The 26,815-nt window shown below is 37.5% G+C and overlaps 2 protein-coding genes across 3 annotated transcripts in view; one reads left to right on the top strand and one right to left on the bottom strand.

Moving 5' to 3' along the window:
• alg10 (ALG10 alpha-1,2-mannosyltransferase) overlaps window positions 1-26,815 on the bottom strand; it is a 117,388-nt gene that overhangs the window by 27,160 nt on the left and 63,413 nt on the right. The window lies entirely within an intron of this gene.
• Window positions 1-26,815, top strand: part of LOC310719113 (copine-8) — a 132,296-nt gene that overhangs the window by 66,342 nt on the left and 39,139 nt on the right. For both annotated transcript variants that reach the window (XM_083528482.1, XM_083528483.1), the window contains exons 7-10: window positions 20,572-20,635; window positions 21,159-21,262; window positions 24,142-24,246; window positions 26,633-26,674. In XM_083528482.1, coding sequence (XP_083384608.1) covers window positions 20,572-20,635; window positions 21,159-21,262; window positions 24,142-24,246; window positions 26,633-26,674 — 315 coding nt within the window. The remainder of the gene's footprint in view (window positions 1-20,571; window positions 20,636-21,158; window positions 21,263-24,141; window positions 24,247-26,632; window positions 26,675-26,815) is intronic.

Genomic DNA, 26,815 nt, shown 5'->3' with positions numbered 1-26,815 from the left:
GCTCAGTGGCTAAAGTTTTCTGTTTAATGAGTTTTATTCTGTTCTGACGAATACATTTACATTAAATTAGAAAAAGCACGTGGCAGATTGTGCAGTTCTACAAAATAATACATGTTGGCGTAATGTTTTAAGGCCAGGCACAAAACAAAAAAGCCAAAGATTACAAAAAATGACATCATGCACATTTACATGGTTTATATTTAAAATGTAACGATGTGGGAGATTGTGGGACTATAGTTTGATAGTTTGATATATAGTTTGTATTATTACTTGAATTATAGTGATAAAGGACAGTAATTTCCTTACCAGCAAACTTCAGAAACTGACACATGAGACTGACACATGAGACTCTTTCTACACCTAAATTTCTCCTACCAGAAAACTTGAAACAGCACATTTTAAAAGTAGATATTTAATATAAACATCCACTATACATGTATCTGAATATGGGCTGTTATAATAGACACCATAATGTATGAGATAAATATATTCTTGTTCTTCTTGAAACTGCCGACTTTCTGACCTGATCAGATGTGAGAATGCATATGCGCTGTGATATGAACTGAACAGCTTCCTTTTAGAGCATCAAACCAAATAATGATTAATATCAACAATGGAAAAATAAACAACCCAGCTTGTAAATAGATAGATCATTAGATCTTCAGCTTCTCTTCTTGTTGTTCATTTTACATCAATTGGTTAGCAAACACATGCGTCATCAAATCTGTTATGAGGGACAAAGAACAGCTGCTGTGTCATGAATGAAATGAATACTGGAATCCCTCTTAGCTAGTAGTGCTTAATGTACTTACTTTTTTGTATTAAGTATTCAACTAATACAAATAAATAAAAAATAATAATAATAAATAAATATATATATATATATATATATATATATATATATATATATATATATATATATATATATATATTTTTTTTTTTTTTTTTTTTTTTTTTTTTCAGGCATGAAAGGTATGCAGAATGAGTTCTAAAAAAATTGATTATTAAAGTACTGAACTCTATTATATTTTTTAAATCTATTATATATTTAAGGGCTGCGGCTATCAATTGTTTTAGTAATCGAGTATTCTACCGATTATTCCATCGATTAATTGAGTAATCGGATAAGAAATACTTTTTCTTTATAAAAGAGCAAAATATGCAAGAGAAAATAAGACAAGTCTTTTAAAATGAACAAGTTGTTTGTTTCCTTTTTAGAAAAAAATGAATTAATATTGCTGAAATTACATACAAGAATATCTGTGCAAAAATAACCCCAATTAGTGCATTTTATTGCCGTTTCACATCGAAATGTAAATACAAATATATAAATAAAAAATATAATAAAAAATCATTATAGAAATATAAAAATCTATTTCAAATTACTTTAAAAAATGGTAAATGCACTGTATGGTGTTTTCTTTATGATTTAGTTTGAAATAATCCAAAACTTTGGAAACTTTTCTTTGGCCTGAATTTTCTCCTCGCTGTTTTCTCCCTGTTCCTCCATTTTTCATTCTGCAGCGTCTTGTGTTTACCTGTCCAGAGCGTTTCAGCATTTAGTGGGTCAGTAATAATGGTCCGTGGGGAAACACAGTGCTCAATGAGTAGTTAAATGAACTAAATTATGCATTGAGGCAAATAATTTGTTAAATAATTGCAATTTTGTATTTGAATTACTCATGTTACTCGAGGAATCGTTTCAGCCTTAATATATTAACTATATTAGATTTAGCATTTTACAGCCATCATACAAATTAGTCTACAGTATGATTTTCTTCTGTGAACAGGTGTGATCATTTCAGATAACAAAAGAGAATATTATAGGAAATGTTTGAAGGTGTGTCCTGAATAGAGTACAAGCTTGATTATTCAGAAAATGTAGGTGTTGCTTATCAAAATGCAGAAGGTAAGAAGTTGAAGCACAAGAACTTCCGAGAAGTTAGACCATTCACATAATTGTTAACTGGAGTGAATTCAGACATCATTTTAGTTGCTTTGTGTTCAACTTTCTTATAAAATAAATAAAGGTTTTCTGATATTATTTGCAAAGTAATTTCAGAATGGATGCTGTACAAAAAATATGCTCTTGCACTAACAGAGTTTTCTGGAATTTAAGGGTTCAGCACTAAGCCCGCATCAGCCGAGTAAAGTGGTCGGGATGGGCCGTGATGATTCAATAGATCGACATGATATGCTGCGGCTAGCCCATTAAAAAGGCTTTTAACTTTATAGTCAATACGAAACCTGATAGGAAGCCAATGTTAATTGAATAAGACTGGTGTAATATGCTCTTTCTTTTCCTGGTAAGAATGTTTGCTGCTGTGCTCTGAGCAGTGTGAAGTTAGCTTAAAGGAACAGCAGGGCTGTTGGCCTTGAAATCTATGTAGATATGTAACTCTGAGGTTTGAATGTAGGCTCATGCAGGGTCAGGATACCTGTAATTTATAATAAGCATGAAAGGGACATTTTCCCTTTTTCATTCATTTTAGCCACGTGTATTTTCATACAATATAGTTTTGTTAGTCTCATGCAAATGTAATTTTGAAACAATTAAGCCATATATTTCAAATGATATATTCCCTCATTTACTTATCATTATGACATTTATCAAACACCAAATACAATTTAAATGGTCTTGAATAGATATTAAAAATGTTTATTCTCTATTAGTAAAAACTCAAATATATGTTTTTTCAATAGTAATTTTTGGTCATTTGTCCCATTCGTTTGACATTTTACCTTATACAACCTTGCAGCTTGTTGTTTCCATTAATCATGATCAAAGTCCATAGTAGGGGTCATGACACATGCAGGCAAAACAAACAAAGATCATCCATGATCAAAACCAAAACACAAGCTAACACTGAAATCAAAATGAGCTCAAAACAACTAAGGAGCTAAAAACACACCTCTGACTTTAAGAGAAAAATCCACAAAAACACACAGAGCAAATGGTGACAAAAGTACACACATCCTTCACTTAAGTATAGACACGTGTTTTAAAAGACTCGGGTAAAAGTTGAAGTACGGACTATACTTTTTACTCAAGTTAAAGTAAAGAAGTTTGGGCTCTCACATGAACTTAGTAAAAAGTACCCATTACTACTACCTGTTTTAGTGCTGGAAACTGTTTTTTATTACTGAAACCAACCAACTCAACATAGAGCATAAAAAACGAAATATACTTGTAAATGTATTAAAGTAATTGTTGTGTTTTAAAGTATGTAAATCATCAAGCTGATAAGTAAATAAGACGGAACCTTTGCCTGGTTTCCACATGGACGGTTAAATGAGGTGAAACCAGAGAAACTGTACCTCTTCTAACTTTCATATGGATAAAATCATCAGAGAATATTTATTTTGTGAATTGGTTTGATCCAAGCTTTCTATTCATATATTTATTATGTCTGTCAGGTAAGTATTCACTGAGATTCAGGTTGTTGTATTTGTGTGTCTGTGAAAAGAGGAGACAGAGATGTCAGAAAGCGCACGCTGTGTCTTCATTATTTTACAAAAGCACAGCGTTTCGTTGTTATTATTAGTGTATATAAATAAAAGTAATCCCTTTACAGATTTGAATAATGTTGGTCTTATCTGTACAATCAAAAAAGACAGGGTAATTGTTGGATGTGCGCATCATGGCGGATTTTTGGTGAATCAATAAACAAATATTTACTGAAAAAAATTTCGGCAGAGATTTTATATATATATATATATATATATATATATATATATATATATATATATATATATATATATATATATATATATATATATGAGTAAAAAAAAGTGCCTCATGAATAAATGTGTGTTGTGCTGCAGTTTAATTCACCGTTTTCATATTTATTTGTTTATATTTTTTAATAAAAACAGTCAAACAGAAATGAGTGCTGCATTAAAAGTGGGTTAATAAAATTAGTACTGTTAAAATTAATCTGCATTAACGCGGTATTAACACGTTGATTTTAAGATCCCTAATTAATATATTAATACAAACCCAATTCCAAAAAAGTTGGGACACTGTACAAATTGTGAATATAAACAGAATGCAATGATGTTTCAAATTTCAATATTTTATTCAGAATACAACATCGAAGACACATCGAATGTTTAAACTGAGAAAATTAATAATTTTAAGGGAAAAATAAGTTGATTTTTAAATTTCATGGCATCACCACATCTCAAAAAAGTTGGGACAAGTGTGGCATCTCTCTTCCTTTAATAACAGTCTGCAAACATCTGGGGACTGAGGAGACAAGTTGCTCAAGTTTAGGAATAGGAATGATGTCCCATTTTTGTCTAATACAGGCTTCTAGTTGCTTAACTGTCTTAGGGCTTCTTTGTTGCATCTTCCTCTTTGTGATGCGCCAAATGTTTTGTATGGGTGAATGATCTGGACTGCAGGCTGGCCATTTCAGTACCCAGATCCTTCGTCTACTCAGCCATGATGTTGTAATTGATGCAGTATGTAGTCTGGCATTGTAATGTTGGAAACTGCAAGGTCTTCCCTGAAAGAGACGACGTCTGGATGGGAGCATATGTTGTTCTAGAACTTGGATATACCTTTCAGCATTGATGGTGCCGTTCCAGATGTGTAAGCTGCCCATGTTACACTCACTCATGCAACCCCATACCATCAGAGATGCATGCTTCTGAACTGAACGCTAATAACAATTTGGGTTGTCCTTGTCTTCTTTAGTCCGGATGACATGGCATCCCAGTTTTCCAAAAAGAACTTTAAATTTTGATTCGTCTGACCACAGAACAGTTTTCCACTTTGCCACAGTCTATTTTTAAGGAGCCTTGGCCCAGAGAAAATGCCTGCGCTTCTGGCTCATGTTTAGATATGGCTTCTTTTTTGACCAATAGAGTTTTAGCCGGCAACGGCGAATGGCACGGTGGATTGTTTTTACCGACAATGTTTTCTGGAAGTATTCCTGAGCCCATGTTGTGATTTCCATTACAGTAGCATTCCTGTATGTGATACAGTGCCGTCCAAGGGCCCAAAGATCACGGGCATCCAGTATGGTTTTCCGGCCTTGACCCTTACGCACAAAGATTGTTTCATATTCTCTGAACCTTTGGATGTTATTATGCACTGTAGATGATGATAACTTCAAACTCTTTGCAATCTTTCTCTGAGAAACTCCTTTCTGATATTGCTCCACAATTTTTTGCCTCAGCATTGGGGGAATTCGTGATCTTCTGCCCAGCTTGACTTCTGAGAGACACTGCCACTCTGAGAGGCTCTTTTTATACCCAATCATGTTGACAATTGAAATAATAAGTTGCAAATTGAGCCTCCAGCTGTTCCTTATATGTACATTTAACTTTTCCGGCCTCTTATTGCTACCTGTCCCAAGTCTTTTGAAATGTGTAGCTCTCATGAAATCCAAAATGAGCCAATATTTGGCATGACATTTTAAAATGTCTCACTTTTAACATTTGATATGTTATCTATATTCTATTGTGAATAAAATATAAGTTTATGAGATTTGTAAATTATTGCATTCCTTTTTTATTTACAATTTGTACAGTGTCCCAACATTTTTGGAATCGGGTTTGTACAAAAGAATTTCAAATGTTGTTATCTAATGAATGTATCCTTGTTAAACAGCCACCATATAGAACACAAGCAGAGAAAAGATCATGACAATCAGGTGATCAGGAATGTCTCTGTTCTCAGTCATGTTTACATCACTGACTCCCTCTGTCTCATCCACGTTAACCCCATACTTCTTGTTAGCTTCTGTTTTGCTCATTGTTAGCTTTGTAAACTAGTTTACATCTGTGGTGTGTAGAGCCAGGTAATAATACACCAGTGTTAGATTGAAAAGTTGCACAATGACAGGAAACAGGTCGATTGGATGAAAATGGTGCGCAATTTTGACATTTCACTAAATAGATTAAAACTAAAGTAATGAGTCTGGTTTGAAAATGTAAGAAGTAGAACGTAGAGTTATTTGTGTAAAAATGTAATGAGTGAAAGAAAAAAGTTGGCGGAAAGATAAATAGTGCAGTAAAGTACTGATACCAGAAGAATCTCCTTAAGTACAATAACAAAGTATTTTTCTAATTTTAGTAAAGGGGGGGAAACAATAAAAAAAAGATAACGTATATATGTCCATACACTGTCACTGGACATAAACAAAACCATATGATGTGAACTCAAATGCAATATGAAAACAGCACTTTCTGTGTGATTTGCAAATACAAATCTATGAAAAATACATTACCTTTTAGAGATGCATAGCACATATTTAAATTTTATTTGATCTAATGTTGGTCTCAGATTCACCTTCCTCAGTTTTCCAAATAGATTTATGTTAATGTAACACAAAATGATTATCATTGTTGCAAGTTTATGTGTGTTTATCTAGATCCAGTACTGAAAGCAAAACTAAGACACAAAATACATTTTCCGATAATTGCTTACTTATTTATAGTTGAAGGAATTTCCGGCATTAAAATGTGAAACCAGGGGGAAAAAAAGCAGAAACCGTGCTTGTATGTTTACTTGCAGAATTACTTTTAATTGTTATTTTAAAGCCGTCAAACAAATCTTGTTGATAAAATTATTATTATTTTTTTTCATTTTCTTTTTTTTTTTATAACACTGTCTAATGCACTAACAAATATTATGCCGTGAACATGTGAACATGCTTGTAGCTAAGAGAGGAGCCATTAGGTAAAATATTCTCCAAGAAAACAAGAATTACTACATATAGAACTGTAAATAAACATAGAATATAATCAGTCTTTTTGGGAAAAAAACTGTGCTTTCTTGGAAAGCCCAGGCATAATAAGGATTGTAATAAAATTCCCTAAAAGTGTTTTCGTCACTCAGGGCCTTATCTCTTTGTCCTGACTCTTCATCTGTCTTCAAAAAACACTGTACTGTACTGTGCTCTTTAATTTAGCAAAATGTGCAATACAGTGTAATAAAACATCTACTTCCGTTTCCTGATATGAAAACCAGAACAAAACAGACTTCTCTCATTTATCACCACAGAAACAATAGCTCACAAAAGCTCACTGGTTCAGAGTGTCTGAAACTGCTTTAGTTTACCCTCTGGAGTAACAACACGGAGAAGTCAGAAGAAAAAGGGAACACAAACACACAAAGGTGCAAAGAGGCTAAATGTCGACATTTTCATACATATATTCTTTATTTTTGATATTTTATTTGTTGATGGCATGGTAACGTTGAAGAAAATAAAAATGTGGACAAATGATAAATAAGTTTACAAGTTTCAAGTTGCAGTTTACTTGTTGCAGTTTATCAGTTTACTTTTAATTCCTGACATAATTTCTTTCCTTTTCTGTCACAGAACATGGTAATCATATTTTATTCATTTGCAAGACCTTTGTGTGATCAGCAAAATAATCGGTGAGCAGAAAGTGCTTTTATCTAGTTAATTAAATGAGCGCTTTCTGACACCCGTTTTCACAACCTCCGCGTAGGGGTTTTTCCCTTTTTCCCAACCTGCACATCGAGGTGTCCAGGTCATGGGTTAAGCCTTATTCTGCTTGCCCCTTCACCCCCAGTTCTACTGTGTATTCCCAAATTATGGAGTGGAAAGAACATGGCTATGAGGCGAAGCCACAGGTTGAAGAGACACTTGCCACCTATCTCTCTCCCAGAATCGCCTCCTCCCTTCAGACACCGACACCCATGAAGCCCCTGCACAATACATCAGCACTCATGGGTAAAGCCTGTGCTTCGGCAGGTCAAGGCGCTGCGTCCCTGCATATCAGGCTGACCTGCTGCATGACTTGGTTGTGGGAGGTGCCCCCGGCAGCCATTTTGATTAACTTCGTCGTATGGCGGATCTGGCTCTCAGAGCCACTAAAGAGACCACTAGGGCCATTAGCTGGTCTATGGCTGCCCTGGTGTCTACAGAAACGCACCTGTGGCTCACTCTGTCAGAGATGTCTGATAGAGACAGGGCAGTACTGCTGGACGCCCTGCTAACCCCTTCTGGCCTCTTTGGCGACTCCATAAGCTCGGTGGTTTCAGAAGAATAAGAAACAGGTGGAAGCATTTCAGCAGTACCTCCCACGCTGCTCACATGGGGCTGCTCGGCGGGCACAGCCCTGAACCCTCCACCTCCCAACCAAAAGGTCCTTACACGGGACTTGTTCCCCTCCCAGCATCGTTGTGGTCCAGGAGATCTCTCCACCCCTAGAGCCGTCTCAGGGTGCTGCCCCGGCTCTAGGCAAACTGGAGGTCAGTCTTGAAAAACTGATACCCCTAAGGCACTTTTTAGCAGCTTGAAAAGCTCTTCCAGATGTGTCTCAGTGGGTCCCGCACACTGTAGAGTGAGGCTACTCGATTCAGTTTGGGTCTCCTCCGCCCCGTTTTTACGGGGTTCTTCCCACCCTGGTGGGAAGCCAGCAGGCTCTGGTCATGGAACAGGAAGTAAACACTCTACTGAGGAAGGAGGCCATCGAGGTGGTCCCTCCATCAGAACGAGAGTCCAGGTTCTACAGCCAGTACTTCATAGTTCCCAAAAAGGACGGAGGGTTGCTTCCTATCTTAGATCTATGTCAGCTGAACTGCTCTCTCATGAGACTCAGGTTCAAGATGCTGACCCTCAAGCAGGTCGTGCTTCAAATCAGATCCGAGGACTGGTTTGTTACAGTAGATCTAAAGTATGCATACTTTCATGTATTTATCCTACCTTCTCACAGGAAGTTTCTGAGGTTCGCTTTCGGGGCCAAAGCTTACCAATACCAGGTTCTTTCATTTGGCCATGCCCTTTCACCCCGTCCCTTTACAAAATGTGTGGATGCGGCTCTGGTTCCCCTGAGGTCTCAGGGCATCCGCATTCTTAACTACATCGACGATTGGTTAATCCCAGCTCAATCAAAGCAGTTGGCAGTCCGGCATCGAGATATCATTCTCGCCCACATAAAGGCGTTGGGGTTTGTGCATTCTCTATTTCTCCACCTATCTCGGTTTCATATGAGATTTGACTGCTTTGTGCACACAGCTTTCCCCTGCCCACATTGTGGCCATCCTTACGGCCGCCAGGAAGGTCAGAGATGGGCACCCTCTCACTGTCAAGCAGTTCCAGAAACTGCTAGGGCTTATGGCAGCTCCGTCAAGTGTGAATGCACTTGGCCTGCTGTACATGAGACCCCCTTCAGTGGTGGCTCAAGACCCATGGGTTTTCACAGAGGGGCAACCCCCTCTGCACGATCAAGTTCACATGGTGATGCCTAGGTGCCTTAGATGTTTGGAGAGCTCCCCGGTTCCTATCTCTAGGCCCCGTGCTGGGAGTCCGCGGTCATCGCTTAATGCTAACGACAGATGCAACCCTTACGGGGTGGGAAGCGATCATGAGTGGACCTTAGAGGTCACCACGTGTTGGTCCGTACAAACAATACTGTGGTGGTCTCCTATATCAACCATCAAGGAGGTCTGCGTTTGCGCGCACCAGATTTTTCTTTGGGCCCAGGGGCAACTCCTCTCTTTGAGAGCAGTTTACATCCCCGGCCGGTTGAACGAGGCAGAAGACACCCTGTCGAGGCCAGCTGGATCCAATTCACTGCCCGGTTGGTCCAGTGCTGGATTTCCTCCAGGGACAGTTCACCAAGGGGTTGGCTCTGTCCACAATAAATGTCTACGCATCCGCCAGGCAATTTCTGGGCAGAGACCAGATTGTAACGCGTTTTCTCCGCGGCATCCGGAGGCTGAGGCCACCGGTTTGACCTAAAGTGCCTGGGTGGGACCTGGCCATCGTTTTGGGGGCTCTGTCTGAGCCCCTCTTCGAGCCTCTAGCCGAGACATCTTGAAGGCACCTTTCAATCAAGACCGTGTTCTTGTTGGCCATCTGCTCTATCAAGAGAGTCGGGGACCTGCAGGCCCTTTCCGTGGCCCCCTTCTTCCTGGAGTTTACGCCCTGTATTTCTAGTGCCTTTCTGTATCTCCATACGGGTTACATACCCAAGGTGCCCTCGGTCGTCCCATGACCTGTATGATTACAGGCATTCTATCCTCCTCCGTTCCAGGCCCCAGACCAGGAGAAACTGACCGGCTCTGTCTGGTGCGTGCACTGGACACGTACGTCCACAGGACGGGTCCTTGGAGAAGAGCGTTTCGATGCAGCGTCTCATTCCCTCAGGGAACTAGGGTTACATACATACCTAGAGTGCGTTTTTTTTTCTTGTTAACAATCTGTAGATGTTCAGGTACATGAACAAAATAGAGCTTAACTCAATTAAATGTGAGTAAAAAAATCTATTTGAGTGAAAAACAGAATCTACATTTTATACATAGTTAAGCATTTAAGATAGTATTAAGACAAATATCAACTATGAACAATCCAATATTCAAGCTTCACTCTCAAGAAAGACACTGACATTGAGCATGACTCTGTAGTCAAATTTCAGCATTTTTATCTCGATAGCAGAGCATCTGCAGAAACACCTTAAAGAAAGCTGGAAAGGAATGTGTTTACTGGGCATGTGTGAGAGGTGTTCAAGAGATAGAAAGTGACAGTGGCGATAATGTTGGTGTGGTAACGAATTTGCTGCAAGGTTAGCGTAAATTATTTTACCCAGTTTTAATTTGTTTATTTATTTTTGTGAATATCACCTAGTAGCACAGTAATGCTATCTGAATTTGACATTAGTGTGAATTTGATTGGATGCCTTCAAACAAACAAACAAACAAAAAAAACCAACACAAAGCTTTTTATTGGCTGATTGGCTTACACTGGGCAAGAGACAAATAGTAAAAAAAAAAAAAAAAAAAAAAAAAAAAACCTCAACGCATGTAAGGTTTTTATAGTTTTTTTTTAAATCTACCTATCTATCTATCTTAGAGATAACAACTTTGCCATTTTCAACCAAGAGGTTGTGACTGATCACTGCTACTGGCCTAGCTTCACAAAATCAATAAGCACTTTGTACTGATCCACACACCTCAGAATGTAGTATATGCCGAGGCTATTTGCTAGGTGATCCATCGCCTGCCCTGATGCACTCTATTGCAGCTGACTGTGGTAGAATCGGAATAAAGAAAGCACTTCGATAGCTGAGCCTCTTAAAGGCCATTTTGAACTTTTCATTCCCTATATTGCAGAAGTTGGCAGAGTTAAAAAGCTGTAAACCGTTTTATATATATGAAAAGTTTTTTGTTTCCAAATCCTAAACGATTGTGCTTTCCTTGCTTCCTGTGTAATATTTTTAAGTTTACTTGTTTCACCAAACAATTTATGCTCATTTAAAAGTTATTAATAAAAAAAAAAAAATAGATTGTCACATGTATACGCTTCTATAGCTTATGCAAGTAGTATGTGCAAATATGAATCTTTAGAATGTTGCAGTAGTTATGGGGAATGTTTCTGAGAATGGCAAAACAGTGCCAAAGTGATGCACCTGCACCTCCACCCTGATGGGGGGCACCTTTAACAACCCTAATGACTGTTAATTACAGATAATTATACAGTTTAATCAGCACACCAGCCTGCATACGGGAGTCTCTGCATAGGGAGGGAAAAACAACGAGAAGTCTCTCAGCATGTCTCCATGGTGCTATTTTAAGCCCTGTCAGTGGATGGCAGGAGAGAGAGAAAGAGAGACAGAGGAATATAATTGTGTGTGTGTGTGTGTGTGTGTGTGTGTGTGTGTGTGTGTGTGTGTGTGTGTGTGTGTGTGTGTGTGTGTGTGTGTGTGTGGTATAATTCCTCAGCATTAGCATGTATGTGTTTGAAAGCTTTTAAGAAAAATCGGAGCATATCTGTTTTTGTAGTGGTAAATTGTGGTACATTTTCTTTGTGTTGCAGAACACACCATTGTGTGTATATTTAGTTTGTCATTTTCTTGTAGGTAAAATTTATTTATAAAATATTTGTACATTTGCTTTGATTCTGATTTTGGGGGGAAAAAAAGAAAAACGGAGAGAAAAAAGTAAAAAAAAAAAAAAAAGTTTTGAAAAAAGTAAAGCCTAATAAAGTCTTCCAGGCTGCTCACCGTTCAATCTGCGCTTCCTAGTATGTGTAAACCTCAGAAGGGTTTATTTTATCGCACCCATGCAACATGACTCTACTTTTAAAAGCAGGGAGTTAAGCACTTCGTCTAGAATGCACGTGCTCTAATTTATTCTTTAGAGGTCTTATCTGCATTTTCTGTTTCGTGAATCCACTCTTGCTGGTTAAGAGGTTGCACAGGTTCACTACACTGTGTGACTGAATGGCAGCTCTGCTGTGGCACAATAAATCTCAGTGAGGAAAAAACCTTGCAAGCTTAATTAGTTAGGCATACACTGCAATGAGCTGTCTGGTAAAGGTAAAGGTCACCTATTGACCAGCATTGAAGAAGGAAGAAGGATTTGAGCACATAGATCGCTTTTAATGATAATTGCTATTTCATTCAAATCTGTACTGATGGGTGGGTGGTGGAAGTGGTGGAGATATAATTTGTACGTGAGACGATGGGAAAAACAGCTGTTCTGCCGCGGTGTAGCCGACACTTAATTAACTTGTTCTGTCAGGATGCTGATTGTAAATTCGAGTGTCTTGATTAGGACTTTCAGGAAGGTAGTTTCACAGTGTAGAGAGGAATTCGAGGGGATGTGTGAAGGTGTCTAGGTGTGTGCGTTTCCACACAACGAGTATCACTGTGTGAGCGGATAGTGATGTAATAAGGGTGATAGCGTTTTTTGAATAAAAACCTTAATTCTTGTATATCTCACATTTTGCATATAAGTGAGTTCAAAGGTTTTATGACGGTCTTAGCTTCACTAAGAAACTCAATTATAGCTCGTGCATGATAAAAATCTAGAAATGAATAGCAAATAGATTGTGAACGCAGATTACTTATTTATTTCAAAAGGATTCCTTTAAGAAGGCATCTTTTTTTATTCCTGAAGCTAATAATAATAATAATAATAATAATAATACACCTGAAAAAAAGTCTATTTCATCCGAAAACCTTTCACTAGTATCTGCCCCATTAAATATTTCTTTTAAAACTTGAAATAAGATTGTAGAAATGGCTGAACATAAAACAGTTTTATTACATATAATCATAATGTGTGCATGTACGTACGTACAGTATAATGGAAAGGACTGTCAACGATGATTTCTCTCATTTCTTCACATCTATGATTTACACTCTTGGTGTGTAACTGGCAATATAGTATTAAAATAAGTTATTACAATTTGTTCAAACATATGGTCCTCCAAAAGCAATCTTTGCTTTGACTGCTACCTTTTTTTCGGGGACTGAGTTATCTCAGTGAAATATGGATGAACCCATGTCCAGGAGGCACCGGTGCAGAAATATATTCATGCAGAAATACATTCATTATCTCTGCTGGGGTCCTTTGCCCAGTTTAATGGTTGGGGTTGTCATGGAGACCTGAGCTTCGCTTTTTTTTCCCCTCTCACTGTCTTCCTCTTGTTTTCCAGGTCAGATTATGAACGGTTGAACGCTCTGCAGATCTTCTTGATGGATCAGGTGCATCAGTGTAGTCTGCCACCTGTTGGCTTGCTTTTCACTGCCATGAAACAAACTGACACTGAGCACGACTCTGTTTTTTTGTAGTAAAACTTCAGCGCTTTTATCTCGATAGCTGAGCATCTGCAGAAACATCAAGCTGAAAAAGGAATGTGTTCGCTGGGCATGTGCGAGAGGTGTTCAAGAAAGAGTGGGAGAGTTGTCGCTGTGAGGAAATATGCTAGTGTTTCATGCTTTTTTTTCTTTGCTATCTGCAATATTGTGCACTGCAGTTTACAGGAATAAGAGAGATTCCAGTAAATTGGCCTGAAGATTTTAATTAAATATGTCGTAACTCATTAGAATATTTTTCTCGACAAACCCCTGAAATCTGACCAAAAATAGCACGCTGTGACATCTGTGATTCATCGTCTGGACATGAGATTTTGCACGATTACACAGTTTATTCTAACGTATGCACTTTTTTGTTGGTGATGAAATGCATACTGAAGTAATTAGGATGTACCATTGCGAGTTCTGTTACAGACTGTAGCTTCCATGTGAAAGATCTTCGTAGAGCAGAAAGAGGTCAAAGCAGATCGCAATTGCCAGATGATTATTTAAATATTTATGCACTCAGTCATCATTAGTGATGCACATCTAGCATGAAATGTAATGAAGAAAGAAATGCTAAAATCTGTATCATTTCCTTAAGAATTGTGGATTCACTGGATTTAAAAGAAGGAAAAAAAGTCATAATATATGGTATCATGTGTCCACTTGATTGGTTATCATGGAAATTGAAAATGCTGAAATTTGTAAAACTATAAAGGGTTTTCAGAAATTAATAATTTTTTACAAAATGAAATAACATTTGCTTTAATGTAAAAAAAAAAATTCTTCAAGGTACAGCTTCATTAAATAAAACAATAAATAAAAACATATCAATTTTCACCAAAAAAAAAAAGATATTCGAAACATTTTATCGGAACAACCAGCAAACACCATTTAAAATATTGACCTGTTTTTCTGTTGAAGTTTAAGATACAGTATATGTTTTTCAGGCAATTCTGCAATCGTTATTATTGAATATGTTTAACTTTTTAATGCCATCTTGCCTTTTGTTCTTAAAGGCTAGAAACGGCCCTGTTTACGTAGGATGTAACAGACAACAAGAGAGGGAAAGAGAGTGAGAGAGAGAAATGAGAACACAGACAGACAGACAGACAGACAGACAGACAGACAGACAGACAGACAGACAGACAGACAGACAGACAGACAGACAGACAGACAGACAGACAGACAGACAGACAGATAGATAGATAGATAGATAGATAGATAGATAGATAGATACCGGGCAAAGCTGACGGCGTGTGTGGGGAAAGCGGAGGTTGCCAGGTTAATTCACCCTAATCCAGGAGTTTGTGCGTGACACGCGTTGGCGTCGAGGAGAGATGTGCGTTACTGCGAGTGGGTGTGTGTCCCGGCTTTAGTACGAGTGAGAGAAAGCGGTGGGGAAAAAGTGAATACAAAATAAAAGAAATGCTCTGTTGGTAATCCTAAAGCTCAAATATCGCCATATAACAGAGGTAGCGTTTATTTTTATTTTTTTCGCTGCCAGTTCAGTGTTGGTCTGCTCTTCATCTTCACCTGGTCTCCGCGCCGCTCAAAAAATGCCATAATTGAAAATATAAATGATATAAAATAATTGAAAATATAAATGATACATGTATATTACATGTATTCAGGGTCCATATATTTACATGTTGCATGCTGTATCACTTATTGTATAAAAAAAAGTCAAATGTTTCAAATATGTATTCAATTACATAAATATCATGGTAACCATTTGAATAGGAAATTTTCTTTTCTTCGTATTTGCATATTACATTACTTTTGAAGTCATATCCTTGCATAACATTTTATTTCTACGCCACTTACCTCTATTGTTGCTAACTCACACACACATTTCGGAGGGTGGAGTATTGCAGTGGATGCCAAAGTTATAAAAAAAATTAAGTTCAAATGCATTCATTTTTCACTTTAGCATTATTTCACTTCTAGCCATTATGGTTATACTGCACTACAAAGTTAAAGGCAGCTGAAAAACTATAATACTCCTGTATTTCATTTTCTTCAATAATTAAAATTGTAATAATTATAATAACAATATCATGTCAAAACAAAAACGACATTAAAAGCCTGTTGTCTGATGAGCCTTATTCCCTATTAAGTCACAGTGTACTCTCAAATCTGCTGTAAGAGCCTAAAGCTTCACTGGAGTTCTGTAGCCGCATTAAAGCTACCCGGTTAACCACAAACAGTTTGCATGACTTGAGTTGCTCGAAAATATTGTATTTCATCAAAGTAAGAAATAATATACACAATTCCATAATTCATCTAGAAAAATTTTAACATCCCTGTAAATCTGGAAAAAAAATCCAGGATTTGATTTCATCATCATCCAGTAAATGTCAGGCTCAGAATATGCCCTGAGCGGGATTGTTGTTGCATTGATAGATTGTGGCATTGCATTCACAAATACACATCCGGATATGTGTTCATTATTTTCCTCCTAATGGCTGTTTGTGTCAGTAGAGCATCCTGGCACTGACTGCAGACTGGTCAAATCGCAGATCTGGAGTTCAATGCAAGCTTTCGTATTGACAGTGACTGATTTTCCATTGAAAACAAGTATCTCCAACATTTTATAAAATAGTCAACAGATCAGCATCAAAGCATCTTGTGCCGCTGCATACTAATTTAAGTCAGTAAACCTAAAAAGTGAACGTTAACTTGACAGAATGACATTTAAGATGGTTATTATTCTGAAAATGCCTATTATTTCATCAGAGTTCTAATGAACTACCTTTATTTTAAAGTGTTAATAGAAAGCTTAAATTTTTTTTTTTTTTTTTGGAAACGGCTTGCTCATGGTACTTGTTTATCATGAAAGTGTGAACAGTCTCAATAGAAATTATCTTTATTTTACTGGGACATCATCCCAGTCGTGCTTTTGTCACAGTTTCTTGACTTGAGAATAATAAATAGCAAGCAGGATAAGAACTAGAGTTTAATAAAGTTTATATTTGTGTCTGCACAGGCTGCTCAAATATGGAGCCCTAAGGAGTAAAGCTCAAGGGAACTGCTCTGGATCTTAGCCTAGTGTTTGCTTTCTCAGGAATAATATGCAAAAATACACATTTCAGTCACAGCAGGGGGTTTGTAAGGGCTATTTAATGCCTCAGCTAATGAAAAAATCCCAGGTTTGATTAAAATCTGTAAGTGTTGTGTTACGGACTGAGACTGAATGCGCATGTGGGTATGTATAGGAAGGTATATTTGAGTTTTTCTCGACTGATTTCACACATTTCTCCAAACATATGTCTTTCCTTTTAAAACAATTAGCGCATCCAATTCTTGACCAAACAATTTATTTGTACATACTATATTCTGGTAGTTTGCGTGTATGTATATGCATAGGTAAAAAGTGTGTGAACATCAGACTATAGGATTAAAATGTTCTTTTTAAAAATGCCACCCCACATTTGCTGTTGTAATCACCTCCACTCTTCTGGGAAGGTACTGATATAGTGAGTAGGCAAGGGGTGCAGTCAGCATTCTAATTCATTAAAATATTATCCAATACGGTTGAAGTCAGTTTTCTATAACAGGCCAATTAAGATCTTCTACACCATGTTGAACATACCTTCATGGAGCTCACTTTGTCCACAGGGGCATGGTCATTATGGAACAGGTTTGGGGCTTTTAGTTCAAATGAAGAGAAAATGTAATGCCACCACATCCAAAGACATTCTATACAATTGCGTATCAAAATGATTGGTAATAGTTTGGTGAAAAACCCAGGGATGAAAAAGTGTTCTTCTTTGTACCTCCCCCCCTCTTTTTTTTCTTTTTATTATCGTTGTGTACAATTGGGAAAGTTGCATTTTGTGTTTTGTGTATTAGTAACTCAGCAGATATGATTTATGGTTAATTGAGAACATACCATGTGAAATTTAGCAAATACTTTCATTTGTTGTGTTCGGAAAGTGGTACATCTGATTTGTGTTAAACTGATCAGTTATAAAATGTATATTATGAAAACAATGTTACATTTTGTCTGGTGTTTTTAGAACCTTTAGAACATGAAATTTGTACTTTATATAAAAAAAACATACATTTTATTTATTACAATTACACAGTGTTTAGATGTGATAATTGTTTTGAAAGCATTGACCTGAAATGTGTTAAACTGATCGAAAAAGATGAATACTGAAGCAAATGCAGAGTATAGAAGCAGAGTATAGAAGCAAAAGCAGAGTGTGACACTTTTGAAGCTGGAAGTTTTATACACATAGCAGGATCCAAACTACACTACTGGTATATGTTTTAATTTATGTAACTATTTAGAAACAGAATAGTTAAGACATCCCTATAGCATTAGAATTTAAATGTTTTCAGTAGTACATGCGCAAATAAAATACAAAAAAATCAAAGATCCGATCTGGGAGATAAAAAACACCACTGAAATTATTTATGAAACTGGAACTAGAACAAAGAACCGAACTCGAGATGTGAGAAACACCAGCATCAGGGTCTCCATTAAATAATTGCAGTCTATTGAGGAGAGTTTAAAGGGTCACAGCAGCTATTTGTAGAATTGCTCCCAACTGAATTACTTTGATTGGCCTTTTTGAACAATCTTCTCAACAGATTGACAATCAGCTCTCAAGATGTTTGTGGTGAATTTAATCTGACTTGAACTATAGCAACAGTAGCCCATTTAACAATAAATTGAGTCATTTATATTTAGTGAATTATCAGTTAGGCTGTGTGGAGCAGTGCGCACCCTCCCCATGTAATCTTAGGATGATTATGGATTCTCTGGTTTCTTTAAAAAAAAAAAAACCCAACAACATAGGAATAGAACGATGGCTATGCTGAATTGAACAAGTTATCAAGTGTTACTTGCAAAAGAATAGGATTTTGTAGATATAGATTTTGTATGTGTCCGCCGAAATTGCCGAGTGGGGCGGATTCCTACGGAGCATCGGCATGTATGTGGCTATTTATTCATCCCAATTCCCTACTGAATGAGCCAAAATCGCGTTCTGCATCTCTCTCCTGTCTGGGCAGGCTCTTTCTGGGGCCTTGAGAGTGTGAAGCATGAACGAGGGCAACTTTGGTTGGTATTCCATTTTCACCCAGAAAATCACTGGAATGTTCGGGAGGGTAACAGCGGACCTTCCCCGTCAGCTCTGGGAAGGCTCCACTCCAATGTTCCGCCGTTCCACTCCAGTGTTCCGCCAAACGAGTTCCTCTAAGCGCGTCTCTCAGCACCAGTGCACCTCCGAGCGCGTCTCTCAGCTCCAGTGCACCTCCGAGCGCGTCTCTCAGCTCCAGTGCACCTCCGAGCACGTCTTTCAGCTCCAGTGCACCTCCAAGCACGTTGCTCCACTTCAGTGCACCTCCGAGGGTGCCGCTCCGCTCCGCCTGGCCACCAAGGGATTGCCTTACCGCCACCAGGCGGCGAAAAGGAGGTCGTACCGCCGCCGGACCGCTACAAGAACAGAACATCGTCGCCAAACTATTCCGGAAGTGCCGGCGCGCCTCCAAGTTCCCCTAAAGGCGACATCACGCCTCCAAGTTCCCCTGAAGGCGACGTCATGCCTCCAAGTTCCCCAGAAGGTGACGTCATGCCTCCAAGTTCCCCAGAAGGCGACGTCACGCCTCCAAGCTCCTCAGAAGGTGACGTCTCCCCTCCAGGCTTCTCAGAAGGTGGCGTCTCACCTCCAAGCCCGTTTGAAGATGATGTCTCGCTTCTAAGCCCCTCTGAAGAGGACGTCTCACCTCCAAGTCCCTCTGAAGGCGACATCTCGCCTCCGAGCCCCTCTAAAGACGACGTCTCGCCTCCAAGTCCCTCTGAAGGCAATGTCTCGCCTCCAAGCCTTTTCAGAAGCATCATCGCTCTCCCAGGTCTCTTCGAAGGCGAGTCCGTGCTCCAAGACCCTTTCAGAAGCCACGTCGCAGCCCAGGGTCCCTCTGAAGGCGATGTGGCACTTCCATGCTCCTCTAAAAGTGATGTCGCCGTCCCAAGTTCCTCTAAGGATGACACCACAGTCCCATTGTCATTGGTTCTTGAACTCATGCTACTGATCTTGGTGATCCTCGACCGCCAGCATTCATGCTTGGTTTCTCTCCGCTCTGCTCCGTGAATTACCTCTGTTCCGTGGATCATCTCCGTTCCGTGAAGTACCGCTCCGTGACGGATCTGACCCGCATTACAGACCGCACTCACATGACAGTCTGTAGCGCTCCATAACCTGTGTTTGTGTGCGTGTTCACTCAATAAACGATGATTGAGTTACTTCCGGATCTGGCTCGTGGTCCGTACCGTGACAGCAACTTTGTTTAGTCTCCATTATGCACTTTTTTATGATTATTATTATTAAACTTGAAAACATACACAGAAATGCCATGGGTACAAAATAGAAGGTAGAGTTATTTGCAGTGTCACTGTGGCTGCTCACTCCGTACCAAGAATGCAATTTGTAAATTTGTAAAGCATTAAAATACGATTTGTAGTTTGTTGTTTTGTGCACACGCAAGACAGTCTAGCGATAGGGATTCTTTAGCATTTAAAAGGAGAAAATCCTGACAATTCCGCATATGGAGGGAGTGAATGCATAAAGGATAAAAGGAATGAAGACATTTGTTAAAGCATGCTGAAATAATATCTTTAGAAAATTAAATATTAAATGTAAAACACAAACACACACATCTGTATTACCCAAATGGGGTCTAACAAATGTAAAATATTTAATTACATTGTTCCATTAATTTAATTTAATCAATTTAATTTGTGCCAATTTAATCGATTATTTAATTTAATCAAATGTAATTAAGAGTGTATTGCATAAATTAGATTTATTCTATTTTATTTTCATATATTTTATTTTTCATAAAATATTATAGCATATAATGTCATATATTATTTAACCAAGCAAGCATTTAAAAAAAATTTTTAACTGTTGATGTTCACAAATGTTAATAATAATAAACTGGGTTAATAAAAAAATGACAATCAATTTTATGTTTTGCATTATTTTCCAACAGGGGCATTTCTGGGAAGAAGTGTGGCACCATTATTGTGAAGGCTGAGGAACTAAACAACTGCAGAGTAAGTCATCCTTAGTGTTGTTTTATTGTGGATCATAAGATTTTCCTTTGCATTATCTCTGGAAAATGGCATCTTAATGGACAAAGGTGGATATATTAGAGATGTATTACAATTTGAGAGGTTCATGCCCCAGTACTGCCTTGGCCCTAGGCAAAGCAAAAACAGGCTGACGAAACATCCAGCTAGACTTTTTTGGGCCAAAAATCTCATCTACGCCAAGAACATACACACGTAGATAAAACATCGTTATACATTTACTATATGTAATTTACCATTAACAGATGACAACCAGACTGTAAAGAAGGTGTTTGCACATGCTAGTTTGTGTCCACATGTGTGTGCTTGTCAAAAGGATTTCTCATTTGTCTTCTTTGTTTTGCCACCTGGCACCAGTTAAGCAAATCGAAAAGACTGTGCCAAACCATTTTGTAGTCACACAAAATCATCTGCTCTGAAAGATCTGGTTGCCAAATGCTTAATTATTGTGCACTAGTGCTTCAATGGTTGTATCTTTGTCTCGCAGGAATCTGTAATGATGCAGTTTTGTGGCAACAAACTGGACAAGAAGGATTTCTTTGGCAAGTCTGACCCTTTCCTTGTATTTTACCGCAGCAACGAGGACGGAACGTGAGTAGGATACACCACTTGAATGATATAGTTGTTAAGGTGTCCTTTCAACATTGGAAGGCAAATAACATGTTTAGTGTATAAGAAAATAAACATATAAACATAAGGATACTGTTGCAAGGCAACTGGGATTTATGAATGCAGAGTTTAAGCTAATTGATAAATTAGTGCAATGTTGTAGCTAGCCACATATAGCTTTTTATGTCTCATAGTGACAGTGGAAACGTGATAGGGATAATAAAAGTATTAACCTTTAATCGGTCCTTGGGGTCTATATGACCCCAATCGACTTTTCCTTGATTAAAAAAAAGGGTTTCCTTCATCTGAGTGGAATAATATTTTGTGACTTTTCCTACATAATCTATCTATACACACACAAAAAAACTGGGCTTGATTCGGTTGTTCTGAAGGTATGTAAAAACATTTTTTACACTTCTGGTCTTCGGGGGCAATATGACCCCACATTGAAATGAATGGGAAATATGAAAAAAACTCATTATTTTTTCTTCATTTGTCAAAAAAAATCTATAAATCCAGCATAAATCAGAAATTTAGATCATCATTTAAGTGATTTTTTCATAAAAAATTTATATTTCATATGCAAGCTTATGGTGTAGTTGAGGAATTGTGTGGTAAATAGTTACAAAAGTACTTCATATCTCCCAAAACACAGCATTAATGAATAGATGAGAAGTAAACAAAAAAAATATATATATTATTTGTATAATTAAAAATGTATATTTTTGTATAATCTCTCTATCAATTGTTGGGGTCATATAGACCCCAAAGACCAGATTTGTAAACAGGAAACGAAGACCTTATGAGGGTTAATACTATTCTTATAAATATGGATGGAAGCAATCTAGCTCTAAGTGAAATTCTTTTGTCTTTATATAAACTTAGTTGTTTTGAATGGCCCCACAGACTCCCTCTATAACAAATATACCACATAAGGATTAAATCTGCCAAAAGCAAATGTAAAACGAATTAATAAACTATTTCATTTATTCTTATTTATTATTTACTTTGTCTGGTTCAGTAAGGTAGCCAATCCACCAACCTAGTCTTAGTCTAGCTCTAGTCTAGCTTGGTCTAATCAGCTACTAGCTGTTAAAATCCAGAAAGTGATGGTCAATCATGTAGCTCATATTTACAAATTGGTTAGCTGTTTTTGCTTTCTTGTAACTTGTTATTTTCTTTAAAATAATGATCTCCGGTTAGTTTATTTTTCAAAAAGGTAATAGACTGTTTTGTGAGGTAAAGTAACGCATCATTACAAGATTGTCTGCATTCAAAATGAAAAATACAAACTAATACATAAAGAAATTAATATTTCATTATAGTGAGGAAAACTGTTAAAATACATAAAAATAATTATTTCTCTATCAAGAGTTTTTTTCTCAGTTTTACTGTCACTAATTGGAAATGAGGAACATTTTGTCCCTAATTGCACAACTCTTGTATTTTAATTAGTGCACTGGCAGGTCATTGTCACTGTGCCCTATTAATGCACTCTGAGCTGTGAAAAAATCCATATCAGTTGATTGCTAGTACAAAGCAAACTGATTTCTAATGAGGTGACTGAATTTATGACTAATGATTACGGCCTTTTCTAAGTCTAAGAGCAGCAGAATATTGACCTGAGCTGCTGTTTTTGCTGTAGCCATGTATTCAGATGATAAGAGGTTTATTTTAACTTGTGTGGGTTAGTTGGATAAAAAAAGAGTTTTGTTTGCAGCGGAACAGCAGAAAAATCTACAGAAGCAGCATGTAAAATCTATAAGTAAATCCTTTATTACACTCCTGGACAGTTGTGTGGAAGAGGGGAAGGTTTTAGAAGAAAACCTGTTTCTGCAGGACAAACTGCTCATAAAGCTTTGCCAAGTAACATGGTCTATAAAAAAATAAAATAAGACTGGCAATACATGCTTTATACAATTACGGCCAACTTCATTAGGAACACCATACTAATGCTGGGTAAGACCCAACTTTGCTGTCCGAGCAGGTTTAGATACAGCATAGATTTTCCCTGTGTTGGAAACTCCTTTTAGACTGTGGTCTATGTTGATGTGAATGTGGATAAACTCCAGGTTTGTCAGCTGCAAATTCATACTGAAGTGATGATCCTGAGTTCGGTTTATGTCAATGTGTTTCCTGTATGCTTGATTGCTCTTCTTTTTCAGTTTCATTTTGACAGATATTGCTTTTCTTCGGTCGGGCTTAAGCCAGTTTGAAATATAGTTATTTTTCTAGCCAGAAATTCACATGCCTTATTTCAACAAGCCTGTCTGCTTTTTGTCTTATTTTAGTTTAATAAAATAGGTAGCTAATTCTAAGCCCTGTTTTGTTACTAAGGCAACTAACCCGAAGTAACTGTATCACTACATGCTGCTTTGCTATTGCTACCATCCTTTATATGTTACTAAGGCAATGGAGTAATGATAAATTGATTGCTAAAACATGCAATACTGTTGGTTTCTGCATTTTAGTAATCTGTTTCTTAGGCCAGCTACTGAATACACCTGGTGTTTTAAAAATTTTATATTAAAAAAAAAGAACAGAAAAGAATGACAGAGAAACTTTATCGAGGAATATATTAGATTAATAATGATAAAATAAGAATTTAGTTCATGTCCACATCAATGTTATCCTTTTTATATTTTTATTCTTGCACACTGGACATGGTGATTATTTTTTTGGTTAAGCACAATTGACACTTGCGTTGTTCACCTTTGCCTTCATTCTGGTACTTTAAAATAAACTGTCAAGCTTTTAGGCCTGTGTACATGTTAAGTGCCAAGGCTTTGTATATGATAGTGGAAATTCAACAATACTTTATGCATGTGTGTGTGTGACTAAGATGTCTCTGCTTGTTATAGATTCACCATTTGCCATAAGACAGAGGTGGTAAAGAACACCCTGAACCCTGTATGGCAAGCCTTCAAGATCCCAGTCAGAGCCTTGTGCAATGGAGACTATGACAGGTAGGCCCTCAGAAGCCATGTCTTCATTTTTATAGTAAACGTAACAACTAACTTAGTCATCAAAAAAATAGGCACATACAATATTAGAAACCTCCTGAACCTCATTCTGCATCCGAATAAAAAATGAGCCTGAAAATGTTGCATCTGTTTCTCACCTAGTTTAACATTGAATGATCTATCTTATGTCACTTTATGTTGCGTGACAAGCAAATTGCTTAAAATTATTACAGAATCATATGACATTCATTCATTTTTTTTCCCTCCAATATCAAATTGAAATTCTTGTCTAATATGGATATTGGAAGCAACTGTCTGATAATTCAGATCAGAGGCGCAATGAAATAACATTTTAAAATATTTGAATTTATTTCACCAAGTCCTACAGCTTCATGTATTCTATCTCTGATAAAAGTTTTGACTAGCAGCTAAAATATGATTTTTTTATTTAATTTTTATTTTTTGCAAACCTGAACGCTATTCTGACATCTATTATGGAAATGCATAAGTGTATAGTGTTTTTCATGATGAATTCTATTATATTAAATATGAAGTGTTCAATAAAGCATTCTCACACCCATCACTTTAAGTGTACACCAGTAGTAGTCAAAGTGCTAAGCCCTCTCACTCACCCTTTATAAGAACTAAAGCTTTGGCTGATTGGCTGAATAGAGCACTGATTATTGCCGCCTGCTTCTGCTTTATCTGTGATTGAAAGTGTTTGAATTTTGGGAACTGCAGGTGTATGTTTATGGAGATAAGACCCTGCAGTACATCCGTGTACAGAAGTGCTGAGCATCTTGCTAGTGTGTTAGCTCTGGTGACAGCATATTGTTAGAATGCAGCCAACATACTGTTTATTTTCTTGTTGTGCCACTACTAACAGTGGCATTGCTGATAGCTAAAACTGATATGGAACAAAGTTTGCCACCCAAGAAATTAAAACTGAAATCAGTAAATAGAAATTGAGCCTCTCAGCCCTGAACAATGGGTGCAAAACCTTTTCTCAAACTCCTGCTGCCTGGCACTGGTTCATATCTCCCAGGGCCGCTGGAAGTAATTTTGAACAGGGGGTGCTGTGAAATTTTTTATTTATTTTTTTTTACAAAAAAACCTATGAGCCTATGGGCCTATTTAGAATATATTTTAAAAAATAACATAGGGCTGTGACGATGGCTCTACCGCGGTGGTAGTGGACCAAATACCGGCGGTGTTGCGGTGGTTGGGCGGTTGTTTTGAAATAATAAAAAAAAACAAAAACCAAAGAAACAACACACTAAAGTCTGTAAAGTATTTAAATAAATATCAGTAAATACTGGTAACTTACATAATATAATAAAGTTGAATCCATTTAAAAAACAAACAAAAAAAAAAACAGTTTTATATTTCCACACAAAGACGCGTTATAGCCTACCGCTCTGCGCTTTGAGAGGGATGTGGAACACGAGCAGGAAAGAGACCACCGATCTCTTTTTCTGATATCTTCATGTTGTTGTAAAAGGTACGAAGGGCAAGGCATTTAGGCTATGTTTGCGCGCTGCCAGAGAAAGCCAAACTAAAATCACCCGCCCGTGTGAAACGCGCTTTACAAATGAACTTCAAAAATCAATATAATTAAAATAATCAAAATAATTAAATTAAAATCCGAAATACACTTAATAGCCTACGTGTGTCAAAATCATTTCCTAAAATGTTCATAAGGAATTTATAAATTGTGCAAAATATTTTTAATGGGCCTACATTTTTTTTAAAATCTCTCTCTCGCCAATAGGGGGTGCTGCAGCACCCCCAGCACCCCCACTTCCTGCGGCCATGATATCTCCTACAGTTTAACAAATCATTCATGTAAAATGAAGGTTAAGCCATACAAAGGAAATCCAACCCTACTTAGTACACAAGATCCCAAGCTTTTTAAATGGCTCTGTGCAGCACTTAAAACCACACCGCTCTCTGCAGGTTCCAAGGAAACCAATTCACTGCTAATGCTGTAATGTAACACTAATGACTAGCTTTTGTGGCATAGTAGTCTATGATTCATATCTCTTTCTCTGTATCTCTCACTTACTTGCCCCGTTTACCCATGCGATGAATAGTAAAATGCAAAATTGCTGTCAGAGATGCTGGCCACAGTCGATGGAAAACTGTTCTCTTGCTATTGAAAGAATGATACTTCATCTTCAGATACTTCAGCTACTGAATGAGGTGAAATTTAAAAAAATGGCTGGTGTGAAACAAGATTACAGTACAGTTGTCAAGCTGACATTCTACTATCTCTCTTTCTATCTCTCTCTCTCTCTCTCTCTCTCTCTCACTTTCTCTCTCTCTCTCTCTCTCTCTCTCTCTCTCTCTCTCTCTCTCTCTCTCTCTCTCTCTCTCTCTCTCTGTCTAGAACAATCAAGATTGAGGTGTATGACTGGGACAGAGATGGCAGGTAAAGTGTTGTAGCCATTCAATAAAACACAAACAGCAACTAGTCAAAAGTAGCTTCAAATGCTTTTAAAATTATTCTCTTTATTAGATTTAAGATTTAGGGATTTGCAGCAAGAGTATACAGCCTAATGGGTCAATAATA

This window comes from Silurus aristotelis (assembly GCF_946808225.1).
Source record: "Silurus aristotelis genome assembly, chromosome: 24".
NCBI lineage: Eukaryota > Metazoa > Chordata > Actinopteri > Siluriformes > Siluridae > Silurus > Silurus aristotelis.
This window is presented reverse-complemented; position numbering and strand designations above follow the sequence as displayed.